At 36.4% G+C, this 20,567-nt stretch overlaps 5 protein-coding genes and 1 pseudogene across 15 annotated transcripts; 5 read left to right on the top strand and 1 right to left on the bottom strand.

Annotated features, from left to right (window-relative positions):
* The first annotated feature begins 131 nt into the window (after window positions 1-131).
* Window positions 132-2,939, top strand: LOC104752599 (proteasome subunit alpha type-3). The gene is made up of 10 exons (XM_010474789.3): window positions 132-490; window positions 632-671; window positions 981-1,064; window positions 1,228-1,301; window positions 1,514-1,600; window positions 1,709-1,793; window positions 1,880-1,926; window positions 2,308-2,373; window positions 2,494-2,584; window positions 2,668-2,939. Exons 1-10 carry the CDS (start codon window positions 387-389, stop codon window positions 2,737-2,739), a joined length of 750 nt encoding a protein of 249 aa, XP_010473091.1. The 5' UTR covers window positions 132-386; the 3' UTR covers window positions 2,740-2,939.
* Window positions 2,940-4,965: 2,026 nt separating this feature from the next.
* LOC104752598 (cytochrome P450 705A5-like) lies at window positions 4,966-6,823 on the top strand. Of its 2 annotated transcripts, none has more exons than XM_087491565.1 (2): window positions 4,966-5,985; window positions 6,082-6,823. In XM_087491565.1, the coding sequence occupies exons 1-2, from the start codon at window positions 5,074-5,076 to the stop codon at window positions 6,157-6,159; spliced, it is 990 nt and encodes a 329-aa protein (XP_087347691.1). In that variant the 5' UTR covers window positions 4,966-5,073; the 3' UTR covers window positions 6,160-6,823. The 2 variants fall into 2 exon arrangements, with proteins under 2 accessions (XP_087347691.1, XP_019093535.1); XM_019237990.2 differs by having other exon boundaries at window positions 4,972-5,985; window positions 6,048-6,804.
* Window positions 6,824-6,943: 120 nt separating this feature from the next.
* LOC104752597 (cytochrome P450 705A22-like) lies at window positions 6,944-8,751 on the top strand (annotated as a pseudogene). The gene is made up of 2 exons (XR_015584530.1): window positions 6,944-7,883; window positions 7,965-8,751. The product of XR_015584530.1 is annotated as a cytochrome P450 705A22-like (transcript).
* A 744-nt stretch (window positions 8,752-9,495) lies between these two features.
* On the top strand, window positions 9,496-12,812 carry LOC109124599 (COP9 signalosome complex subunit 2). The gene is made up of 10 exons (XM_010474786.3): window positions 9,496-9,762; window positions 9,920-10,012; window positions 10,115-10,193; window positions 10,828-11,068; window positions 11,154-11,228; window positions 11,317-11,451; window positions 11,580-11,767; window positions 12,028-12,096; window positions 12,170-12,260; window positions 12,343-12,812. Exons 1-10 carry the CDS (start codon window positions 9,753-9,755, stop codon window positions 12,679-12,681), a joined length of 1,320 nt encoding a protein of 439 aa, XP_010473088.1. The 5' UTR covers window positions 9,496-9,752; the 3' UTR covers window positions 12,682-12,812.
* Window positions 12,813-13,843: 1,031 nt separating this feature from the next.
* On the top strand, window positions 13,844-18,453 carry LOC104752594 (CBL-interacting serine/threonine-protein kinase 3). 9 transcript variants are annotated; one of them, XM_019237932.2, is made up of 15 exons: window positions 13,844-14,250; window positions 14,412-14,590; window positions 14,710-14,772; window positions 14,857-14,928; window positions 15,021-15,128; window positions 15,381-15,461; window positions 15,612-15,665; window positions 15,760-15,885; window positions 15,978-16,067; window positions 16,241-16,363; window positions 16,427-16,537; window positions 16,623-16,736; window positions 16,832-16,888; window positions 16,998-17,072; window positions 17,845-18,453. In XM_019237932.2, exons 2-15 carry the CDS (start codon window positions 14,417-14,419, stop codon window positions 17,920-17,922), a joined length of 1,326 nt encoding a protein of 441 aa, XP_019093477.1. In that variant the 5' UTR covers window positions 13,844-14,250; window positions 14,412-14,416; the 3' UTR covers window positions 17,923-18,453. The 9 variants fall into 9 exon arrangements, 5 of the variants coding, with proteins under 5 accessions (XP_019093477.1, XP_019093478.1, XP_087347680.1 ...); XM_019237933.2 differs by having other exon boundaries at window positions 13,947-14,217; XM_087491554.1 differs by having other exon boundaries at window positions 13,999-14,250; window positions 16,448-16,537.
* Window positions 18,454-18,962: 509 nt separating this feature from the next.
* COPT6 (Ctr copper transporter family) lies at window positions 18,963-19,592 on the bottom strand. Its single transcript, XM_010474785.2, has one exon. The coding sequence runs from the start codon at window positions 19,515-19,517 to the stop codon at window positions 19,077-19,079; it is 441 nt and encodes a 146-aa protein (XP_010473087.1). The 5' UTR covers window positions 19,518-19,592; the 3' UTR covers window positions 18,963-19,076.
* Window positions 19,593-20,567: the final 975 nt, after the last annotated feature.

Raw genomic sequence — 20,567 nt, 5'->3', positions numbered from 1 at the left:
AATTGAGGAATAGAAAATTGTAAACCAATCGATATTTGTAGATTTGATTGCACTGAAAATGTCGTTGAAGAGTTTTTAAATGGACGGAAGTTTTTAATTAAAATAAGTAAAGCCCGTAAGATGGTACTCCTAAAAAAAAAAAAAACATACTGGGCCAAATTATAAATATAAGTAAAGCCCGTTAGTAAGCTGAATCGACCCACTCGAGTATCCGACCCGAATCGTTATAATGATCCAAAAAAGCCCAGAATCGGAGCTCCAAAAGCTTCGGGTTCGCTGGCTTGAGAACAAAGAAAACCCCATTCTCCGATCTCTGCTTAAATCACTCGAAGAAGAAGAAGAAGAAGAAGGAGAAATCAGAGCAAAAAAAAAAAAGATCGAGAAAGATGAGTAGCATTGGAACTGGATACGATCTCTCCGTCACCACTTTCTCTCCCGATGGCCGTGTTTTCCAGATCGAGTACGCCGCTAAAGCTGTTGACAACAGTGGGTTAGTTACTTCTCCATCTTCTTCTTCGATTTCTCCGTTGACTAGATCGGATTTAGCTTTTCAAATTTTTAAGATTTTTTGGTTATGGAGAATCCCCTCCTCCTTCACGAATTAGGGCTTTTTTTTTTTCTTTCTCCGCAGGACTGTTGTTGGAATCAAGTGCAAAGACGGGATTGTAATGGTTTGTTTCTTCTCTCTTTTGCTACTTTCTTCACTGAAGCGTTATAGTGGTTTTGGTCTCTCTTGCTCGTATTCTTTAATTCAATTTCGATGTATGTTTCAGTTTCCAATGAAGTATTATGTTATCAGATTCTGTAGCTTTAATTTGACATAAAATCCTTGGAATTATATTGACTGAAGATGACACACTTGACAGTCCATTTTGAGAATCTGTTGTTAGTTTTGGGTTTTGTAAAGATTTACACAGTTTTCTTTTGATAAAGGAATGGTCTTGCTAAGTGTTTTTATCTTTTGGGGGTTTTGGTTTTAGGGTGTGGAGAAACTTATTGCGTCAAAGATGATGCTACCAGGTTCAAACAGGAGAATCCATTCTGTTCATCGTCATGCTGGCATGGTATGTTTTGTTTTTCCTTTTTCTTCTAAACTATTAGGAAATTAGTTTCTGCTATGGACATATGTATTTTTTCAAGTTTTCCAGTTACCACCGTGTTTAGTCTGTTCGTATATTGTTTTCTTTGTTTTCATTATTATGAGGAATTCTACTTCTGTCATGTCAGGCTGTTGCTGGGCTTGCAGCTGATGGTAGGCAAATTGTTGCCCGGGCCAAATCTGAAGCAAGAAGCTATGAGAGGTATCAAATGAAAACATCTTAGATTTATTACTATGAAATAACTGTTTTACTCCTATAGCTCAGCTTATCTCAAGGGGATGTTTCTCTTAGTTAAATTTCAAAATATATGGGGATAAGATGTCAATGTGTATGTTCGCCTTTCTTCCTGCATAGCTTTGCATAACTGTTCCCCAACTGTGTAACCAACTCTACTTTCACTTGTGATAATTTAGTGTTTATGGCGATGCTGTACCTGTGAAGGAACTTTCTGAGCGTGTTGCAAGTTATGTACATTTGTGTACTCTCTATTGGTGGCTCAGGTTTGTCCAGTTCATCTACTTGAATGAATTATAAGAAATGATTTTTTTGTGTACTCTCTATTAGTTGTCTAAGCATTTCTCCTAAGACGATTTTTTTTTGGTTTTAAGGCCTTTTGGCTGTGGAGTCATTCTTGGAGGTTATGACAGAGATGGACCTCAACTGTACATGATTGAACCATCAGGCATATCATATGTAAGTTTCTGCTCGTAGATATCCCTCTTTAAGTTTTAAAGTTTACGTCATTTTTATCTGTCATCATATGGATTCTTTTCCTGCAGAGATATTTTGGTGCGGCAATTGGCAAAGGAAAGCAAGCTGCCAAAACGTAAGCTACAGTGTGAATGTTTTTGGTTTTATCCTAGTATTTTCTAGGAAGGGTATATGAAGTACCACTAGGATTGATCAATTTAACTTTTCCAAAGGAAATGCTAATTAACTTTATAATTAATTAGACGAAGTGATAAATTTAACTTGAAGGATAAGGTTAGCTTCCATGCTCGATAATGATGAATTTTAACTTTATAAAACTGATGATTCTCCATGAATGTATGAAGTATAAGAACCTTATGACAGTTGTTTCTGGATTGTATAGCTTTTGGCCGCCTTTGACCTGTGTGGAATTTGTTTCAACTAAAGGGTTATAGATATAGTTATCAAAACGGCAAGGGTATACAATTGTTCTGATGGATCAGAGGATTCCTTGCAGGGAAATTGAGAAATTGAATTTATCTGAGATGACATGCAAAGAAGGCGTTATCGAGGTGGCAAAAATGTGAGTACTGCTTTGCTTCTCTCATGCACACGTTTTCATTAGTAAACTCTTGTGGTTCTCATGTGCTTTTTATAACCAGGTTCATTTTATAGCAAGACTAATGTGACTTTTCTTGTGCAGCATCTACAAGCTACACGATGAAGCCAAGGACAAGGCCTTTGAACTGGAGATGAGTTGGATATGCGAGGAGTCAAAACGAGAGCATCAGAAGGTAAAAAAACTTTATAAATGCTTCCTTATTGATGTGTGATTTAAAGAAGTGTTTATGAACCATAAAAAATTGACTCATCGTAGGTCCCTGATGATCTTCTGGAAGAAGCGAAGACAGCAGCTAAAACTGCGCTCGAGGAGATGGATGCTGACTAAAACTGAGGAAAAACTGAGGATTGCCGTGAATTTAGATCTTTCTTAATGCTGGTGTTTCGTATGTACTCTGAATTGAATTTTGTCTGGAGGGTCAGTTGTTGCAGTTTCTCATGAACCATCGGAGTCTTTAATCTTATTGCTGTCAACAGTTGTTACGATAACTCCAGTAGGTTCATTTGATAATTGTGTTCTTGAATTAACATCCATCGGAGTTGGCACCGTATGAAGGAGGAAGCAAGCCAGAACTAGAATAAAGGGAATAAAAGTTATGCATGCTTCATTTAATCTGAAACAAAAGCAATGCAAAACCTGCATATCTTGCGGGAAATCATCTGAGGAGCCATAGCCCATAGTTAACTGTTGACGCCAGCAACACAATGGAATGAGCATAACACAAACTCTTAATTATAATTTTAACCCCAATAGTAAACGACATGGTTTGCGATATAAGATACGAAATGCACCCGAGTAAAACGATGTTGTTTTACACTGTCCAGTTACCACGTGATAGCCATACATCTGACTAAGCACGTTAAACACCGTTTTGATTTACACTTAGAATTTAAATTTTTAATTGGTTCAATATAATGCTTTGATTGGAAGATGAAAGAAGATAAGGTCAACATGGATGAGGCTGCTGGAAAAATAACGTTGACCATGGCTCATCCTCTTAAGTGCACTCTTGTTCCCCGAACCCTAACCCCTTTTAACTTCAAGTATGCAGATTCCCATTTCCTGACTTCTTGTTTTTTTTTTCTTGGTCTCATACTTAAACATCTTCCCCGGTTTATTGGTAACCTCTCGTTTTGTTGTATAAAACTTAAACATTTGGTTTGGTTCATAATTTCCTTCTTTCAAGTATAGGGATAGAACACTTTACTTCTGAAACTGTCATTTATTAATTTAAAGTTACCATGACAATAATCTAGTGGTTTTTATTAGGGTCGTCAACCATGAATTTACAATATAACAATCTCGTGCTTGCACGAGACTCAACCTATATATATATATATATTTTTAATACCTCATGGTGCGGGATTCATCCTAATACTTATTAATTGATGTTGCAAGTTGCCATCTTGAAAGTGATAAAATTATTTGCTCATTAGTGTGGTAGGGAACATTAATTAATTGGTACACGAAAAGACTAGATCGAAGTCAAAAAGAAAGAAGAAAAAAGGACTAGATCCAAACTCCCATTGTTTCACGTCCTCATCCACAAAAAGATATATGCATTTTATTTAGATAATAAATAAAGCATAATCATTCATTATATTCATGGATTCTTGATTAATGAATACTCCCTATGTTTCATCTACCTTTACACTTTGAGCAGTAATGGGAGCAATTGTCAGCATTGACGTTCAAAACTGCTTCATATTTATCCTCTTATGCCTCTTTTTCAAGAAAATAAAGGTTGGCTATGATCTTCCTCCGAGAAAATTCGTCTCCACCGATCATTAGTCATCTTCATCATCTCCTCTCTCTCTCTCTCTTCTAATCCACAAGTCTTTATAGAAACTCTCCTTTTAAGTATGGATCTCTACTCTATCTTCGTATCTTCAACGTTCCCCATAGTACTCGTCTCCTCTTCCTCAATAGCTGATGAGATCTTTAGGGCACAAGACGTTAACATTTCCACTCGCAACCTCCCTAGTCCCTACGAATGAAGGGTCTCTCTTCTTTGGATCCTTCGCCTTTGTCACCGCACCTTACGGAGAATACTGGAACTTCATCCGTTCATCGTTACCCAAATATTAACCAAATGCTCAAACTTTTAAATTATATAAACCTTTCAAAATTTGTTTTTTTGAGTAAAAAAATTGTAATGGTATATTTGAAAATAACACTTAGTGGTGGTACTTTTAGAACAAAACTTAGTTTAGTAATATCTTATATGGTATTTCCCTTGTAATTATATACATATACATAGATTCAAAATGAACATGTATGATTTGAACATGAATGTAGTAAAAAAGATCTGAATTGATTACTATCTACATATAACATAATAGAAAAGATTCCATATGTCGGCTATTCCACGTTCTCCCAAAAACAAATAATGTAATTTAGATTATACGTAAAGCATTATCAGATTGTACTCATGGATACGTTTGACTATGTTATTAAATTAGTAATTTGCTCATTAGTGTGGTACGGAACTTCTAAATTGATTGATATAAGAAAATACTATATCCAAAATTTCATTGTTTGACGTTCTTCCACAAAAGAAGCATTTTATTTCGGTAATAAATAAAGCAAAAGCATTCATTATATATTCATGGATTCTTCATTAATCACTATGTTTCATCTACCTTAAAACTTTGAGCAGCAATGGAAGCAATTGTAAGCATTGATGTTCAAAACTTCTTCATTTTGATCCTCCTATGCCTCTTCTCAATCTTCTTTTACCTTCTCTTCTTCAAGAAAATAAAGGTTGACTATAATCTGCCTCGGAGCCCTCCGTCTCTACCGATCATTGGCCATCTTCACCACCTCCTCTCTCTTCTAGCCCACAAGTCCTTCCAGAAACTCTCCTCCAAGTATGGACCTCTCCTCTATCTTCGCGTCTTTAGTGTCCCCATTGTTCTCGTCTCCTCTCCATCAATAGCCTATGAGATCTTTGGGGCACAAGATGTTAACGTTTCCACACGCAACTTCCCTATGCACGAAGGGTCTCTCTTCTTCGGATCCTTAGGCTATGTTAACGCACCTTACGGAGAATACTGGAAGTCCATGAAGAAGCTCATCGTCACTAAGCTCCTTGGACCTCAAGCACTCAAGAGGTCACTAAGTGTCCGTGCAGAGGAGTTAGAGCGATTTTACTTAACCTTATTAGATAAGGCGATGAAGAAGGAGAGCTTTGAGATAGCCGAGGAAGCTATGAAGCTAATTAACAACACCATCTGCAAGATGATTATGGGGAGGAGTTGTTCGGAGGAGAACGGTGAAGCAGAGAGAGTCAGAGGCTTGGTGACCAAGTCAGATGCCTTGGCGAAGAAGCTTTTCTTGGCAGCCATCTTGCCCAAACCGCTTAAGGCGATTGGGAACTCACTGTTCAAAAAGGAGTTAATGGATGTTTCGAGCAAGTTTGACGAGGTGTTAGAGGAGATTCTTTTGGAAAACAAAGAGAAACTGGAGGAGCATCAACAAGGTACTGGCATGATGGATGAGCTGTTGGAAGCTTATGGAGTTGAAAGCGCAGAGTATAAAATCACTAGAGACCATATCAAGTCTTTCTTTGTGGTAAATGTTCATATATCTATTATGTGTACTTATGCGAACACGATTGGTTTGTCTTCACTAAGAAATATTTTCTACCTTACGATCTTTTTATTGCAGGCACTGACACCTCAACGCACACTATACAATGGATCATGGCCGAGATCGTCAACAATTCCTACATTCTTGAGAGACTGAGAGAAGAAATTGATTCCGTTGTAGGGAAAACAAGGTTGATTCAAGAAACTGATCTACCGAACCTCCCTTATTTGCAAGCGACGGTCAAAGAAGGGCTAAGATTGCACCCACCAATCCCTCTTGTGGTAAGGACGTTTCAAGAAAGGTGTAAGATCGGAGGCTTTTATGTACCAGAGAAGACAACACTTATTGTAAATGGTTATGCTATGATGAGAGATCCCGAGTACTGGGAATATCCTCAAGAATTTAAGCCTGAGAGGTTTCTAGCTTCTTCAAGATCAAGCCAAAAAGACGAGATAAGAGACGAACTCCTTAAGTACATTCCCTTCGGGAGCGGAAGAAGAGGCTGTCCTGGAGCAAATCTAGCTTATGTCTCTGTAGGAACCGCGATTGGAGTGATGGTGCAATGCTTTGATTGGAAGATCAAAGGAGATAAGATCAACATGAATGAGTCTGCTGGAAAAATAGCCTTGACCATGGCTCATCCTCTTAAGTGCACTCTTGTTCCTCGAACCTTAATCCCTTTAACTTCAAGTATGTAGAATCTACATTGTATATTATGAGTTCTTGACTTTCTTCTGTTTTTTTTTTTTTTTTGGTTAAAAAGTCTTATGGTCCGGTGTAAAAATAAAATTATTTAAAGTTTTTCTTTTTTTTTCCAAAATTATCAGAAATTATTATTCAAAAGAAAAGATTCCATCTGTCTGTTATTCCACGTTCTTCTTTTAAAAACAAAGACTTTAAGCATTGTCATATTATATATCAGTACTCTGTTTCATCTCATTTCCTTTTCAGTTTGAGCAACAATGGGAGCAATAATGAACGTTGACTATCAAAATTGTTTCATCTTAATCTTCATCTGCCTCCTTTCATTACTCTGTTGTTACTCTCTCTTCTTCAAGAAACCAAAGGTTGGCTTCAGATTGCCTCCGTGCCCTCCATCTCTACCGATCATTGGCCATCTTCACCTTTTCCTCTCTCTTCTAATCCACAAATCTTTACAGAAACTCTCCTCCAAGTATGGACCTATGCTTTATCTCCGTGTCTTCAATGTTCCCATAGTGCTCGTTTCTTCTTCCTCAATAGCTTATGAGATCTTTAGGTCGCAAGACGTAAACGTTTCCTCTCGCAACTTCCCTACGAACGAGGGGTTTCTCATCTTCAGTTCTCTCGGCATCTTCACAGCACCTTACGGAGATCAATGGAAGTTCATGAAGAAGCTTGTCGTCACCAAGCTCCTTGGACCTCAAGCACTCGAGAGATCACAAGGCGTCCGTGCAAAAGAGTTAGAGGGCTTTTACTTAAACCTATTAGATAAGGCGATGCAGAAGGAGAGTGTTGACATTGTCGAGGAAGTTATGAAGCTAGTCAACAACAGCATCTGCAAGATAATTATGGGGAAAATTTTCTCAGAGGAGGACGGTGAAGCAGAGTGTATCAGAGGCTTGGTGACCAAGTCAGATGCCTTGACGAAGAAGCTTTTCTTGGCGGCCATCTTGCGCAAACCGCTTAAGAAGCTAGGGATTTCACTGTTCGAAAAGGAGTTAATGGATGTTTCTCACAAGTTTGATGAGGTGTTGGAAAAGATTCTTGTGGAATACGAAGAGACAGTACTGGAGGAGGATCATCAAGGTTCTGACATGATGGATGTCTTGTTGGAAGCTTGTGGAGACGAAAACGCAGAGTATAAGATCACTAGAAACCATATCAAGTCCTTGTTTGTGGTAAATGTTCCCCTCATTTGAGAACCCAAGCGAACACGTATCATTGTATTTTTCTTTACTTAGAGACGTATGCTATTGCAGGATCTTTTCATTGCAGCCACTGATTCTTCGACGTACACTATACAGTGGATCATGGGCGAGATCATGAACAACTCTTACATTCTTGAGAAATTGAGAGAAGAGATTGATTCTGTCGTAGGGAAGACAAGGTTGATTCAAGAAACGGATCTACCAAACCTCCCTTACTTGCAAGCAACCGTTAAAGAAGGGATAAGATTGCACCCTCCGGCCCCTCTTTTGGTAAGGACGTTTCAAGAAGGGTGTGAGATCGGTGGGTTTTATATACCGGAGAAAACAAAACTTATTGTTAATGGTTATGCCATAATGAGAGATCCAGCTAACTGGGAAGATCCGCTGGTGTTTAAACCAGAGAGGTTTCTTGATTCTTCAAGATCAAACCAAAAAGAAGAGCTCCTAAAATTCATTTCTTTCGGGAGCGGGAGGAGAGGCTGTCCTGGAGTAAATCTAGCTTATGTATCTGTAGGAACCGCGATTGGAGTGATGGTGCAATGCTTTGATTGGAAGATCAAAGGAGATAAGGTCAACATGGATGAAGCTGCTGGTAAAATAACGTTGACCATGGCTCATCCTCTTAAGTGCACGCTTGTTCCTCGAAACCATGTTCCTTTTAACTTCAACTGTGCAGATTCCTAGTTCTTGACTTTTTGTTTTTTTTTCTTAATCTCACATCTTCTCCGGTTTATGATTACCGTTGCCGTTGGTCTTGTTTCACTTTGGCCTTTGTATCAAACTTTAACAGTTCGTACACTTCATGCTGTGTAAACAAGAGTATCTTTACTTTTGGTCATATAAATTATCGCATCTACAACTAACAAACCTACAATCTAAGTCATGACTATAATTTAAACATTTAGTTTAGCAGTTTGATATACCAGTTAAGATCTATTAATTTAACTTGACTCCAAATTTACCCGTATCATCGACAAATCTACGATAAATCGAGGGACCAATAAAGTATGAAAGAGGACTTCCTTACTAGTTTCATACCCTTAGCATGTAAAGTCTAGTTCGATTTCAAATCTCTAAACTCTCTAAGTTGCACTTATTGTAATACAATTTTTTTTTGATTATGAAAATAATTTTACATTCAGACAAATATTTTTTTACTTAATTTCTTCTTCTTTTTAATTACCTTTGAGAACTAAATTTTTTGTCCTCAACCTTTGAGAACTTGGAGGGTTTTTTTTTTTTTTTTTTGATGTTGGCAATTTATTTCCAAATTTCTTATCTGGAGACAAATCATTAAGAAAGGAAAAAAAGTTATAAAGAGTTGTTAGATTTGTTACGTTTTTGTATGATAGAAGACTACTATTTAATTTTTAAATTTCCTGTTTATATTAACTTTTATGATCTTCTTCCCATTTTGTAAAACTATATGTGTGTTGTGTTTTTCTTTTAAATTAATTTTCCTTAAACTATACCATATTTTTTCTTCTTCCTTTTCTCTCAAATCATCTGTCAACTTTAAATTTTTTTTTTTTTTTTTAACATTTTTCTTAAAATTTACAAGATCCATTGACAAAATAATTTATTTTCAAGCTAAAACTTTTTATTCATTATTTATGTCTATATAAAATTATAAATGATTCGGACTATATAATACATTGTTTACTCGGAGTCGGAGGCCCAATATCATCAAATCCACCCTTCTTCTTCTTCTTCTACTTCCCTCACAAAACCCTTTTGCGTCGTCGTAACTCGCCAAAAAAAAAATCTAAAATCCGAAGAAAAAAATCCCTAATCTCCTTCTTCTAATCATCGTCTGGTGTTCTTCTTCATCGGATCGTCATGGCTTCAGGTCTTGTTTTTCCCTTAATATTCTACTTTGAAACCATCTAGGGTTTGATTGAAGTTTCCGAATTCGACTACTTACTTTGTTACGAATCGTTAGGGTTTGTTTTGTAGTTGTTAAAAAAGGGGTTTTTTACTGATTTGGTTTTCAAATTTTGGTGTAGATGCTGATATGGAGGACTATGGATTCGTGTATTCTGATGAGGAACAGGAGGAACAAGATGTTGACATTGAGAATCAATATTATAACTCTAAAGGTTCGTTTTTTTCTTTTTTGTTTGTGTGTGTTTATGCGCATTCTCGAAATCTGTGTTGCGATTTTTGAATCTTGATTCGAAAGAGTGTTTTGGTTCTTGAAGGTATGGTTGAGACTGAACCTGAAGAAGCTCTTTCTGGGTTTGCTGAGGTTGTTAAGATGGAACCAGACAAGGCTGATTGGTAAGATCCCATGTGTTTTCTTTTAGTGATTTTGCTCGCGTTGTTGTTGATCTTGTGAGTACCAGATTTGTTGTTTTGTGTCTGGGTTTTGTGTGTCACCATGATGGAAGAGACAGACAGAGATGCTCTTTCTGATTTACAACTTGACCAATTCTATTCAAAGAGGGTGTTAGGGTACCACTATGTTGAACTTTTGCTATGGGTGTATTCAGATTTTTGACCCTTTAATGATCTCTAGCTTACCTGCAAGGATTTCCTTGTTTATGTCAAGTTAATTTTTGTTCCTTTAGTCTGTATTCCTAAGATTCATTGTTGCTATTGATAAACTATCATGTCATATAGTTTCTTTAGTTGTAACCAAAGAGGTTATTGACCATGTTTAACTTGGGCGGTGGGTGCGTTCAGATTTGACCCTTTTCTTTAGTTATGTTCTTGAGCTTACCTGCGAGATTTTCCTGGTTTACGTCAAGTTATATTTGTCCATCTAGGCTGTTTTTTTGTTTGCACCTCTCATAAAACGCCAGCATTCCTAAGATTCATTGCGTCTGCTATTCATGTATCCCTAATATGCCTCAGACTCTATTACAAATTTTGTTAATTTATTCAAGTCATTCCATGGCCTGTTTCTTGTCAGGGGTTTTAAAGCTCTTAAGCAGACTGTGAAGATTTATTATCGTCTAGGTAAGTACAAGGAAATGATGGAAGCCTATACAGAGATGCTTACATATATCAAGTCAGCGGTTACCAGGAATTACAGCGAAAAATGTATAAACAATATTATGGATTTCGTCTCTGGATCTGCTAGCCAGAACACTGGCCTGCTGCAAGAGTTTTATCAGACCACTTTGAAAGCCCTTGAAGAGGCGAAGAATGAGGTCTGGAAACTAGTTTTTCGTTTTACATATGCTACCCATTTCTTCTCAATGGTTCGGAGATGTGACTTATTAGTTTTTTTTGCAGAGACTCTGGTTCAAAACGAATCTAAAACTCTGCAACATCTGGTTTGACATTGGTGAATACAGACGAATGACTAAGGTATAACTTGGTTTAATCAAATTATTGATTGAAGCTAACTATGTTTAGATCTTAGTATGTTCACTAACAGCTATTTATTGTAAGCCAGATTCTGAAGGAACTCCATAAATCTTGCCAAAAAGAAGATGGAACAGATGATCAGAAGAAAGGAAGTCAGTTGCTTGAGGTTTATGCAATTGAAATTCAAATTTACACTGAAACAAAGGATAACAAGAAGCTTAAGGTAAACATCATCTGCTATATGGGTTTTACCTTACGTCAAAATAATTTGGATATTCAACAACTTTATTGTTACATACTTTCTATTGGCTTTTGTGACTGAGATGCAACAACACTTGTGAATGGATGCAGCAATTATACCAGAAGGCACTAGCCATCAAATCTGCTATACCTCATCCTAGGATCATGGGTATAATCCGGGAGTGTGGTGGAAAAATGCACATGGCAGAGCGTCAGTGGGCTGAAGCAGCCACAGATTTCTTTGAAGCTTTTAAGAATTATGATGAAGCTGGCAACCAAAGACGTATCCAGTGCCTGAAGTATGTTTCCTCGTACCTTCTCATGTCTTTATCCTTTCCTACTTGATACCCTCTGGGCATTTGATTATTAGCATGTTGCTAGTAAGGATAAAAGATATTATGGATGAATAAAGCAATGCAGTATTGTTTAGATTTAACTTTGGGGACATGGTTTAGCTGCATGTGGTCTTCTATTACTCTTGTCCAGTATCTTGCTGTGACCGAGGTTCCAACATGTTAGAGTTGATGATCTTTGTTTTCTTTCTTTTGGCTTTGCAAAGGTATCTTGTTCTGGCGAATATGCTGATGGAGTCAGAAGTGAATCCTTTTGATGGCCAAGAGGCAAAGCCGTAAGTCATTTACCTAAATATTTTGTATTGTACACTCGTTTTGGTTCTTTGCTTTATGGGTTGCTCTCTGCAGGTACAAAAACGACCCTGAGATCCTGGCAATGACAAATTTGATAGCAGCATATCAGCGAAATGAGATCATAGAGTTTGAGAGAATACTGAAGGTAAGAAGTGAAATATTATTGGGATCATAGAGTTTGGCATTATATCTCAGAACGGTACTCATGTAATGGTTTTGGAATGTAGAGTAACCGGAGGACGATAATGGATGATCCATTCATCAGAAACTACATGGAAGATCTGCTGAAGAAGGTGAGAACACAAGTGTTGCTGAAGCTGATAAAGCCATACACAAGGATAGGGATCCCGTTCATATCGAAGGAACTGAACGTGCCAGAGAAGGATGTGACGGAGTTGCTAGTGTTGCTGATACTGGACAGCAGAATCGATGGTCACATTGACGAAATGAACCGTTACTTGCTGAGAGGTGACAGTGCCAATGGAAGGAAATTGCATAAGGCGGTTGATAAATGGAACACACAGCTGAGGTCTCTTTCTTCAAGTATCACTAACCGAGTCTGTTAATTTTGCAACCTCTCTTTTGGATAGATTTTTGTGTTTTGGATTTGTGGATTATCTATTTCTTCACATATCTGGATTTGATGAAGTTGATAAACCCACTTCAATGCCATAAAAAGGATTTGCAAGTTACTAAATTTTCGTGTTTGAAATTGCTTTCTTAACTTTATTAGCAATTAACAACATTAGTTAGTAATTGCAAGCGAAGCGATGATGAATTGATGATATACACCGAACATCTACAAATAACGTGGATGTCTTTTTCAACTATCAATGATTAAGAATTAGGCTATGTTTGAAACCCTTAAACAAAACTGAACGAGAGCGATAGACAGATTAGGTTCGAATAATTTAATTAGCTTTTTTTAATGTGTCGATCTTTCTAGGATCTTTTGACTGTTAACACACACTGTTCCAGTGGGCCAGTTGCCACTGATTGAATTAACTATATTATTTTTGATCCACTTGATCTAAAGTGTTTATTTATTTATTTTACTCCTTAATTTGACAGCAATTCATTTTAGTTTTGTGTGATAAAGTGTTTATAGACTAAATGGTGCAGCATCAATTAAAAGAGGACATTTATCACATAATGGAAGTAAGTGGAGTCAAAAGTGATTATATTATCAAACCCATTTTTATGAAAAAAGCAATGACAATGGAGCACACTTTCGAGATCGTAACTATATGAATCTATAAATATTTTATGATATCCAAAATCTTAAAGATACATTAACATGATCTTCATCATATTCGGTTCAAACTTAGTCAGTGATTAAAAATGTTGTCCTAATATTCTTGTGAGTTGTGACCAATGGAAGAACTTGGACACATAAGAAAGCTAATTACAACACATGAACAACACACTAGCATTTTTAGGCATTCTCACGACTGATATTTGCGAAAGTTCTATTAATCTTACAAATTAATATAAACTATTTCTTCTTTTGCAGAAACAATACATAGTCGGTACACTTCATTTTTAGAAATAGTTTTATGTTATTTTTAGTCAGCTAAAAGAAACTGAAATCATTGTTTATTATTGTCACTAATACAATAAACAAAAATTCATCACAAAAATATCTTCACTGGTCACTACAAAATTCGCCGCAATTCATTGATCACATCATTGAGAACTAAAAAATAAAACAAAAATAAAAGAGAAAGCAGATCCGAATTGAGTTGTTCATCCCGTAACTTTGAATCGGTTACTGTATAATTTTTGTTTTTTTTAATTAATGGTTTGCCTAAAAGTTACAACAACAACTCGAAAAAAAGACAGCAATGGATTATCTTGTCTCTTTCTGTTCTTTGTCCGCTTCTAAAAGCAAATCTGTAAACCGTACTTGACACCAAAAAAAAACGAATTTTCCCAAAACTTAAAAATAAATAAATAGAATCAATCTTCTTCTTCATCATCATCGTTTATCACGACCTCTGCCTCTTGGTCTCTCTCAATAGTCATTTTTAATCTCTCTCAATCTCTTGTAGCTTTCAGATCTTTTCTTCTGTGCTGACCCCTCAACATAAATTTAATTTAAGGTTCTTTTTTTTTTTTGTTGCTTTTTAAAGAAGGTAACCATTATATATATATATATATAAAGAAAAATTGAGATATTCTCTGTGTTGCTTCTTCTTTACCCTCTTCTTGTTTCTAATCAAATCCTCTAAAGTTTTCTCCTTTTGTTTTGTTTCTAAATTTTGGAGTAATCTTTGTTTGTGGGGTGCTGCTTTAGGAATAATGAATCGGAGGCAGCAAGTAAAGCGTAGAGTAGGTAAATATGAAGTTGGAAGAACAATTGGGGAAGGCACTTTTGCTAAAGTGAAGTTTGCTAGAAACTCTGAAACTGGAGAACCTGTTGCTCTCAAGATTCTTGATAAAGAGAAAGTTCTCAAGCATAAGATGGCTGAACAGGTCTTTCTTCTTATTTTTATCAAGAATTATATATGGATCTTCTGCTTTCGCATTGCCCTTTTCTTAATCTTCTGTTGATTTTGATCTTGTTTAGTTTCTTTATTGGAATTGTGGTACAGATCAGAAGGGAGATAGCTACTATGAAGTTGATTAAACATCCTAATGTTGTTCAGTTGTATGAGGTACTTACTAACCACTTTTTTTTTTTTTTTAAAGTTATTAGATCATGTACTAATTGGAAAGTAGTAATTTGAAATGGTTGGCAGGTGATGGCAAGCAAGACGAAAATATTTATCATCTTGGAGTATGTTACTGGAGGAGAGCTCTTTGATAAAATTGTAAGCTACTTTTACCACAAATTATGATTGGTTGTTGTGATGATCACATTCTAGTTGAAATCTGATTGTGTAAACATACGATATGAATGAAGGTAAATGACGGGCGGATGAAAGAAGATGAGGCGCGGAGATATTTCCAACAGCTTGTACATGCTGTGGACTACTGTCATAGCCGAGGTGTCTACCATAGAGACCTCAAGGTACTCTCTTGATATGAGAGCTGAACTAGATAAAATGTTCTTTATATATGATTGGATATGAATTACAAAGCCTCCCAATCAAAGCCTTTGAGACATGTTATATAGATAGAGAAGAAAGAGACTACTTAAACCATGTTGAGAGTTACTTTTATAAAATAAAGCTTTCTTCTACACCCACCCACTGTCTCTATTTGTACCCTGCACACATTGGGTGTAACAATTCTGACTCTTCTCTGTTATATAATATTACAGCCTGAAAATTTATTATTGGATGCCTATGGAAACCTCAAGATCTCAGATTTTGGATTAAGTGCTTTGTCTCAACAAGTCAGGGTAATGACTATCTGTTTCCATAGTATTTTTCTTGTCGGATAATCTTTACTGTTCCAAGAAATGGTTTCAATTTTTCCTGGCAACTTACGATTTTTTTGTTGTTCAAAATTTATTCTTACACATTGGCTTATATATATTTGGGGGTAGCAGGATGATGGTCTCCTTCATACATCTTGTGGAACTCCGAACTACGTTGCTCCTGAGGTCTGCCTAAACAGCAATTGATTTTATTATATCTGATATAATACAATCCCTTCAGGGTTGTAACGAACTAGTCTCTTATCTTTGTGGTTTTTAGGTTCTCAATGATAGAGGCTACGATGGAGCAACGGCTGACATGTGGTCATGCGGTGTTATACTCTATGTTCTGCTTGCAGGTTACTTGCCTTTTGATGATTCTAATCTGATGAATCTTTATAAAAAAGTGAGCAACCCCTCTTTTTTACAAAAATTCTCTCTTCCTCCACCACTCCTTGTTTCAACTTTTAAAACTCCTTTTTATTTATATATATGCAGATTTCATCTGGTGAATTCAACTGTCCTCCGTGGCTCTCACTTGGCGCCATGAAACTGATCACTCGAATCTTGGATCCGAACCCAATGACTGTGAGTAATTTTAACAATGCTACAATGAGTTCACATGCCCCCATATCTACACCTGCCCATTGCTAAAACTTTCCTCACAAGCTTATTACCTTTTTATTCATTATATAAGAAGAAAAGTAAAAAATTACCCATGAGTAGAGAGTAATTAATGAGCTCTATCTATATTACTTCAGCGTGTAACACCACAAGAGGTATTTGAAGATGAATGGTTCAAGAAAGATTACAAGCCTCCAGTGTTCGAGGATAAGGATGATTCAAACATGGACGATATTGATGCTGTTTTCAAGGACTCCGAGGTGAGGATCGTTTCATTTTTTTGTTCCATTTTTTTTAAAGTTTATATTAAGAATTATGTACAGGAACATCATGTTACTGAGAAGAAAGAAGAGCAACCAGCGGCAATCAATGCATTTGAGATCATCTCAATGTCAAGGGGGCTTAACCTAGAGAATCTGTTTGATCCAGAACAGGTTTGTGTTTCGATATAAAGAACCGGCACTCTTTGTATTTGTAATCTTCTGTTAATGAAATATTTCTTCTTATAAACAAAAACAGGAGTTTAAGAGGGAAACAAGGATAACACTGAGAGGAGGCGCGAATGAGATCATCGAGAAGATAGAAGAAGCTGCAAAGCCTCTCGGTTTTGATGTGCAAAAGAAGAACTACAAGGTTAGTTAGTGAAAACTCTGAAACAGGAAAGGAAATGAAATGAAAATAATCAATAACTAAGACATGGTATTATTACATTACTTGAAATATATCAGATGAGGCTTGAGAATGTCAAGGCTGGGAGAAAAGGAAATCTCAATGTGGCGACAGAGGTATGTTAATATGAGACTGGACATTCAAGAAAGTGTTGGTGATCATGGTTTTATCAGTTTCTGATCTGATCCAGAGTGTTTGTAACTTTGTATGGTGTGTGACAAGCAGATATTCCAAGTAGCGCCAAGTCTTCATATGGTTCAAGTCTCGAAATCGAAAGGAGACACCCTCGAATTCCACAAGGTTAGTCCATAAGTTTTGTTTCGACTTATAATAATATCATAGGGTAGTTTGAGTAGCCGGTTTGATGAGCTAACCAGAGTTTTGACCCTAAAATCAGGTGTTTTTAACAAAAGTAATCGGAATTTAAAAAAAAAAAAAAAAAAAACCGGTTATTTCGGTTTTAATCCTCAAAACCGGAAATTAACTGAAAACCGAGCTAACCGAACCGAATTAACCGTATAAACCGAAGTCCCAGGTATAGGACTTTTACGCTTTTGTTTTGTTGCGTCTTATTACATTAGAATTAAATTAATAACGAGGTTTTGAGATTCAAAAAAAAAAAAAAAAAAAGTCACGCGGTGCCAAAATTGGAAATAGGTGCGTGCTGTCGTAAAGGCATAGGGAAAATGCACTCACTCGCGCAACGCGCCTTTTGTGCGAGTGGGGATGAAATAACGTGCTCTGATTGGTTGAAAAAACAGAAATAGTAGCTCCCCTCCTCCTCCTATATTATTTGTTTTTGTTAAAACTTTAGCCCAAAAACTAAAAACGGACTGCTCTTCTCTGTTATGTTTGAAACTCTCATGTCCATGTTTAATTAATCCATGTTTTGCATCCTATGATTAATTTCAAGTGTCAGTTTACCATAATTTTTGAGGAAAAGTTCAATAATTATTTGTTATTGTTATCCTTTCTCCTCTGTTAAAACTTTAGCCGCCCATAATCCATAGACAAAAAACCAAAAAAAACCCTTTAGTATATTTTATCTCTAATCCACAAGGTGTGTTTGCAGTTCTATAAGAAGCTCTCTAGTTCTCTGGAGCAAGTAGTCTGGACGAACAACGAAGCTAAGAAAGAAACAAGAAAGTGATGTATGAATGTCTTTATCTTCTGGGACAAAAGCGTGCTTTCTTTTTTTTTTATGACCTTTTTTGCTTTTCCGGCTACTGTTTGAATGGTGAGAAGGGAAGTGGGATTAGTCTGTGTAACAAAGATGTAAATACAAAACCGCATGACCCGGTAAGGTGCTGTGTTAAAGTCATATCGAAGCTTGTTGGCTAAGCGTTTGAAGAGCACCCTTGTTCGAGTTGATCAGTTTGTCAGCATTGATCTCTTGCACCAAGATTGTCAACATTTGGACGAGCAAAACAGACCTAGGTTTTTGGCATTTCTAGAAGATTTCTTGAGCGTTTGCTAAAAACTCTCCACTTTTTTTATAAGCCGAAAATATTAAGAGATGTCACCAGTGTCATTTCTTCTTTAGGATCGGACTCTAATAAAACTCACAACCTCCTCAGCTTTAAGTTCTAGGATTCATGGTGTGTTGTTTGTGCTCTTTTGTTCTTGAATTCGGCTCGGCCTGTTATATCATTTTTCTCTTTTATTCGAGTTCTTTCTCAAAGTGGGCAATATTTTTTTTATATATATAAACTTATATATATTTTAAAGAATTTAATAAATTTGAACAAACGAAGTAAAGAATATGTAGGTTATAAGTTCTATAGACATCTTGAAGAAGAAAGTCAAAGTTGTCTTTGCGTTGCAGTAAGAAAGCAAAAACAGAAGAAAGTTAAAAGCGAGTCGATCCTTACAAGATTGACATGAAATAGAATATTTGGAGAATAATCTAATTAAGTACTCCAAGCATTTTAGCGTCCAAACGAAACCAATTAGTGCCTCCCTCTCGGATCATTTACACTTTCCTAAGAAAAAAAAGGCGTGAACCTTGCCGTTTAGCCTACTTATTTATTTATTGTCTCGTCAACGATGCACGGTGTGTATTTGTTGTCCTTTGTAGCTTTTTAATGGCAACAAGGCATATAGTCACATATAGATAGATTGGAACTATAAGTTTTGTATATCATTTTTATATAATTAAAAAAATGGCCAAATTTCTTCCAAAAATTGGAATGGGGGTAACTTGGTTTTTTTATATTAATGCAAATAACATACAAACAAAATGTTCTTTACAAGTAAGTAACAATAATAATTGTTTTTGGTTAAGCAAACGCAGACTGACGTCGGCTAGAGAGGTTCGGCGGTTTTCCGGTCGTCATTGGAGGGTTTCTTGATAGCAGTGCTTCCAAAGAGAAAGAAGCCCACGGAGAATCCCGCGATAGCCACGATGAAAACACCAACGTTAAAGGACATAACGGCGAGCATCACGAGATACGCAAGGCCTGTCTTGAGTGTGTACACAGCGGTCTGAGCAATCCCTGGGGCGCAGTTGGTGGAGCCACGACCACTAAGGATCGCAGAATGGGCAAGCCATTCCGCGATTACAGCGAGGAGGAAGACGACAATGAGACATAGAGCGTACATGCCGGAACTTGTCCCAGGCCAGCCGGAGAAGAGAACCTCCGTGTTCTTGCCCCAGAAGAAGGTCATATGCATCACCATCATGTGAGGTTCGGTATGATTCGCCATTGATGATGGTGATGGTGGTGGCATGTTACCATGATCCATTGTACTATTTGATAGGTTTTTGAGTTTTTTGTTTGGCACAAGATCTTAAGAGAAAATGGTTTCGTATATTTATTGTGTTGTTCTTGTGATTTCTTAAATGTTTTTGTGTGGTTTGTACTGCACGTTTTGACTTGTTAAACTTTTGTGTAGTACAAACACTCATTATTTATTAATTCAGAAAATCTCCTAAATACGTGTATTCACCTAATTTTCATGATATAAATTATTAACACAATTTGTGGAATTATAATAGAATTTGTGTGGAATTTTCACAGGGAAAAATGATTACATCATTTGAATATTAATATGAGAAGATGATGTAATTTAATATCCTTACTGAACGTGATGTACTGAAACCCAAATTCAACTTCGAAAACCATATATACTTGAGAAAAAATAATAGAAAGATTGGAACAACTAGAAGAGATCGGCTTAGTTAATTAGTAGACAAAGTTCCGCAACTTTCTTTAGAGACTTTTAAGTAAGCGATTGGTGGGTTAGCCAATGTGATCTTGTTTGGAAACTCAATATTGATAAAGTGATTCCGCCAAATCTCTAGCTAGTGACTTTTTCAGTGAAGACCCTTTATAATGACTAATGAGCACTGTAAGATGTCAAGTTTCATTAGCTTCGAGAAAAAGGATACCATGGAGTATGAGATGGATGGTCATTATGCAAAATCACACACGCGCGAAGCCGCCAGGCTAGGCTCGGATCTTGGGTAATGTGGCTCACAAGGATTGTTCTTCTTGGGACAATTTTTCTATTAACATTTTTGTTAATTTTCCCTTAAGATTTTTGCATGATTCCGGATAAATATTGAAGCTTTTTAGATTGTGTCCAAAAAGGTTTTCCCAATCTTAATTCCCTCAAATCATCCGATTTCGAGACACAAATTTATTCCAGCGAATCTCTCTCTCTCCTTCGTCTATCGTAAATTTATAATCAAGTGTTGCGATTATAGTCTTAAAATACGTACGGTGGTATGGTGTTATAGTATATAGTAGATTTTAACCAAACAAATATTATTTGATATTTAAACTTAATAAT

This window comes from Camelina sativa, chromosome 16 (genome assembly GCF_030686135.1).
Source record: "Camelina sativa cultivar CO46 ecotype springtype chromosome 16, ASM3068613v1".
Taxonomy (NCBI): Eukaryota; Viridiplantae; Streptophyta; class Magnoliopsida; order Brassicales; family Brassicaceae; genus Camelina; species Camelina sativa.
This window is presented reverse-complemented; position numbering and strand designations above follow the sequence as displayed.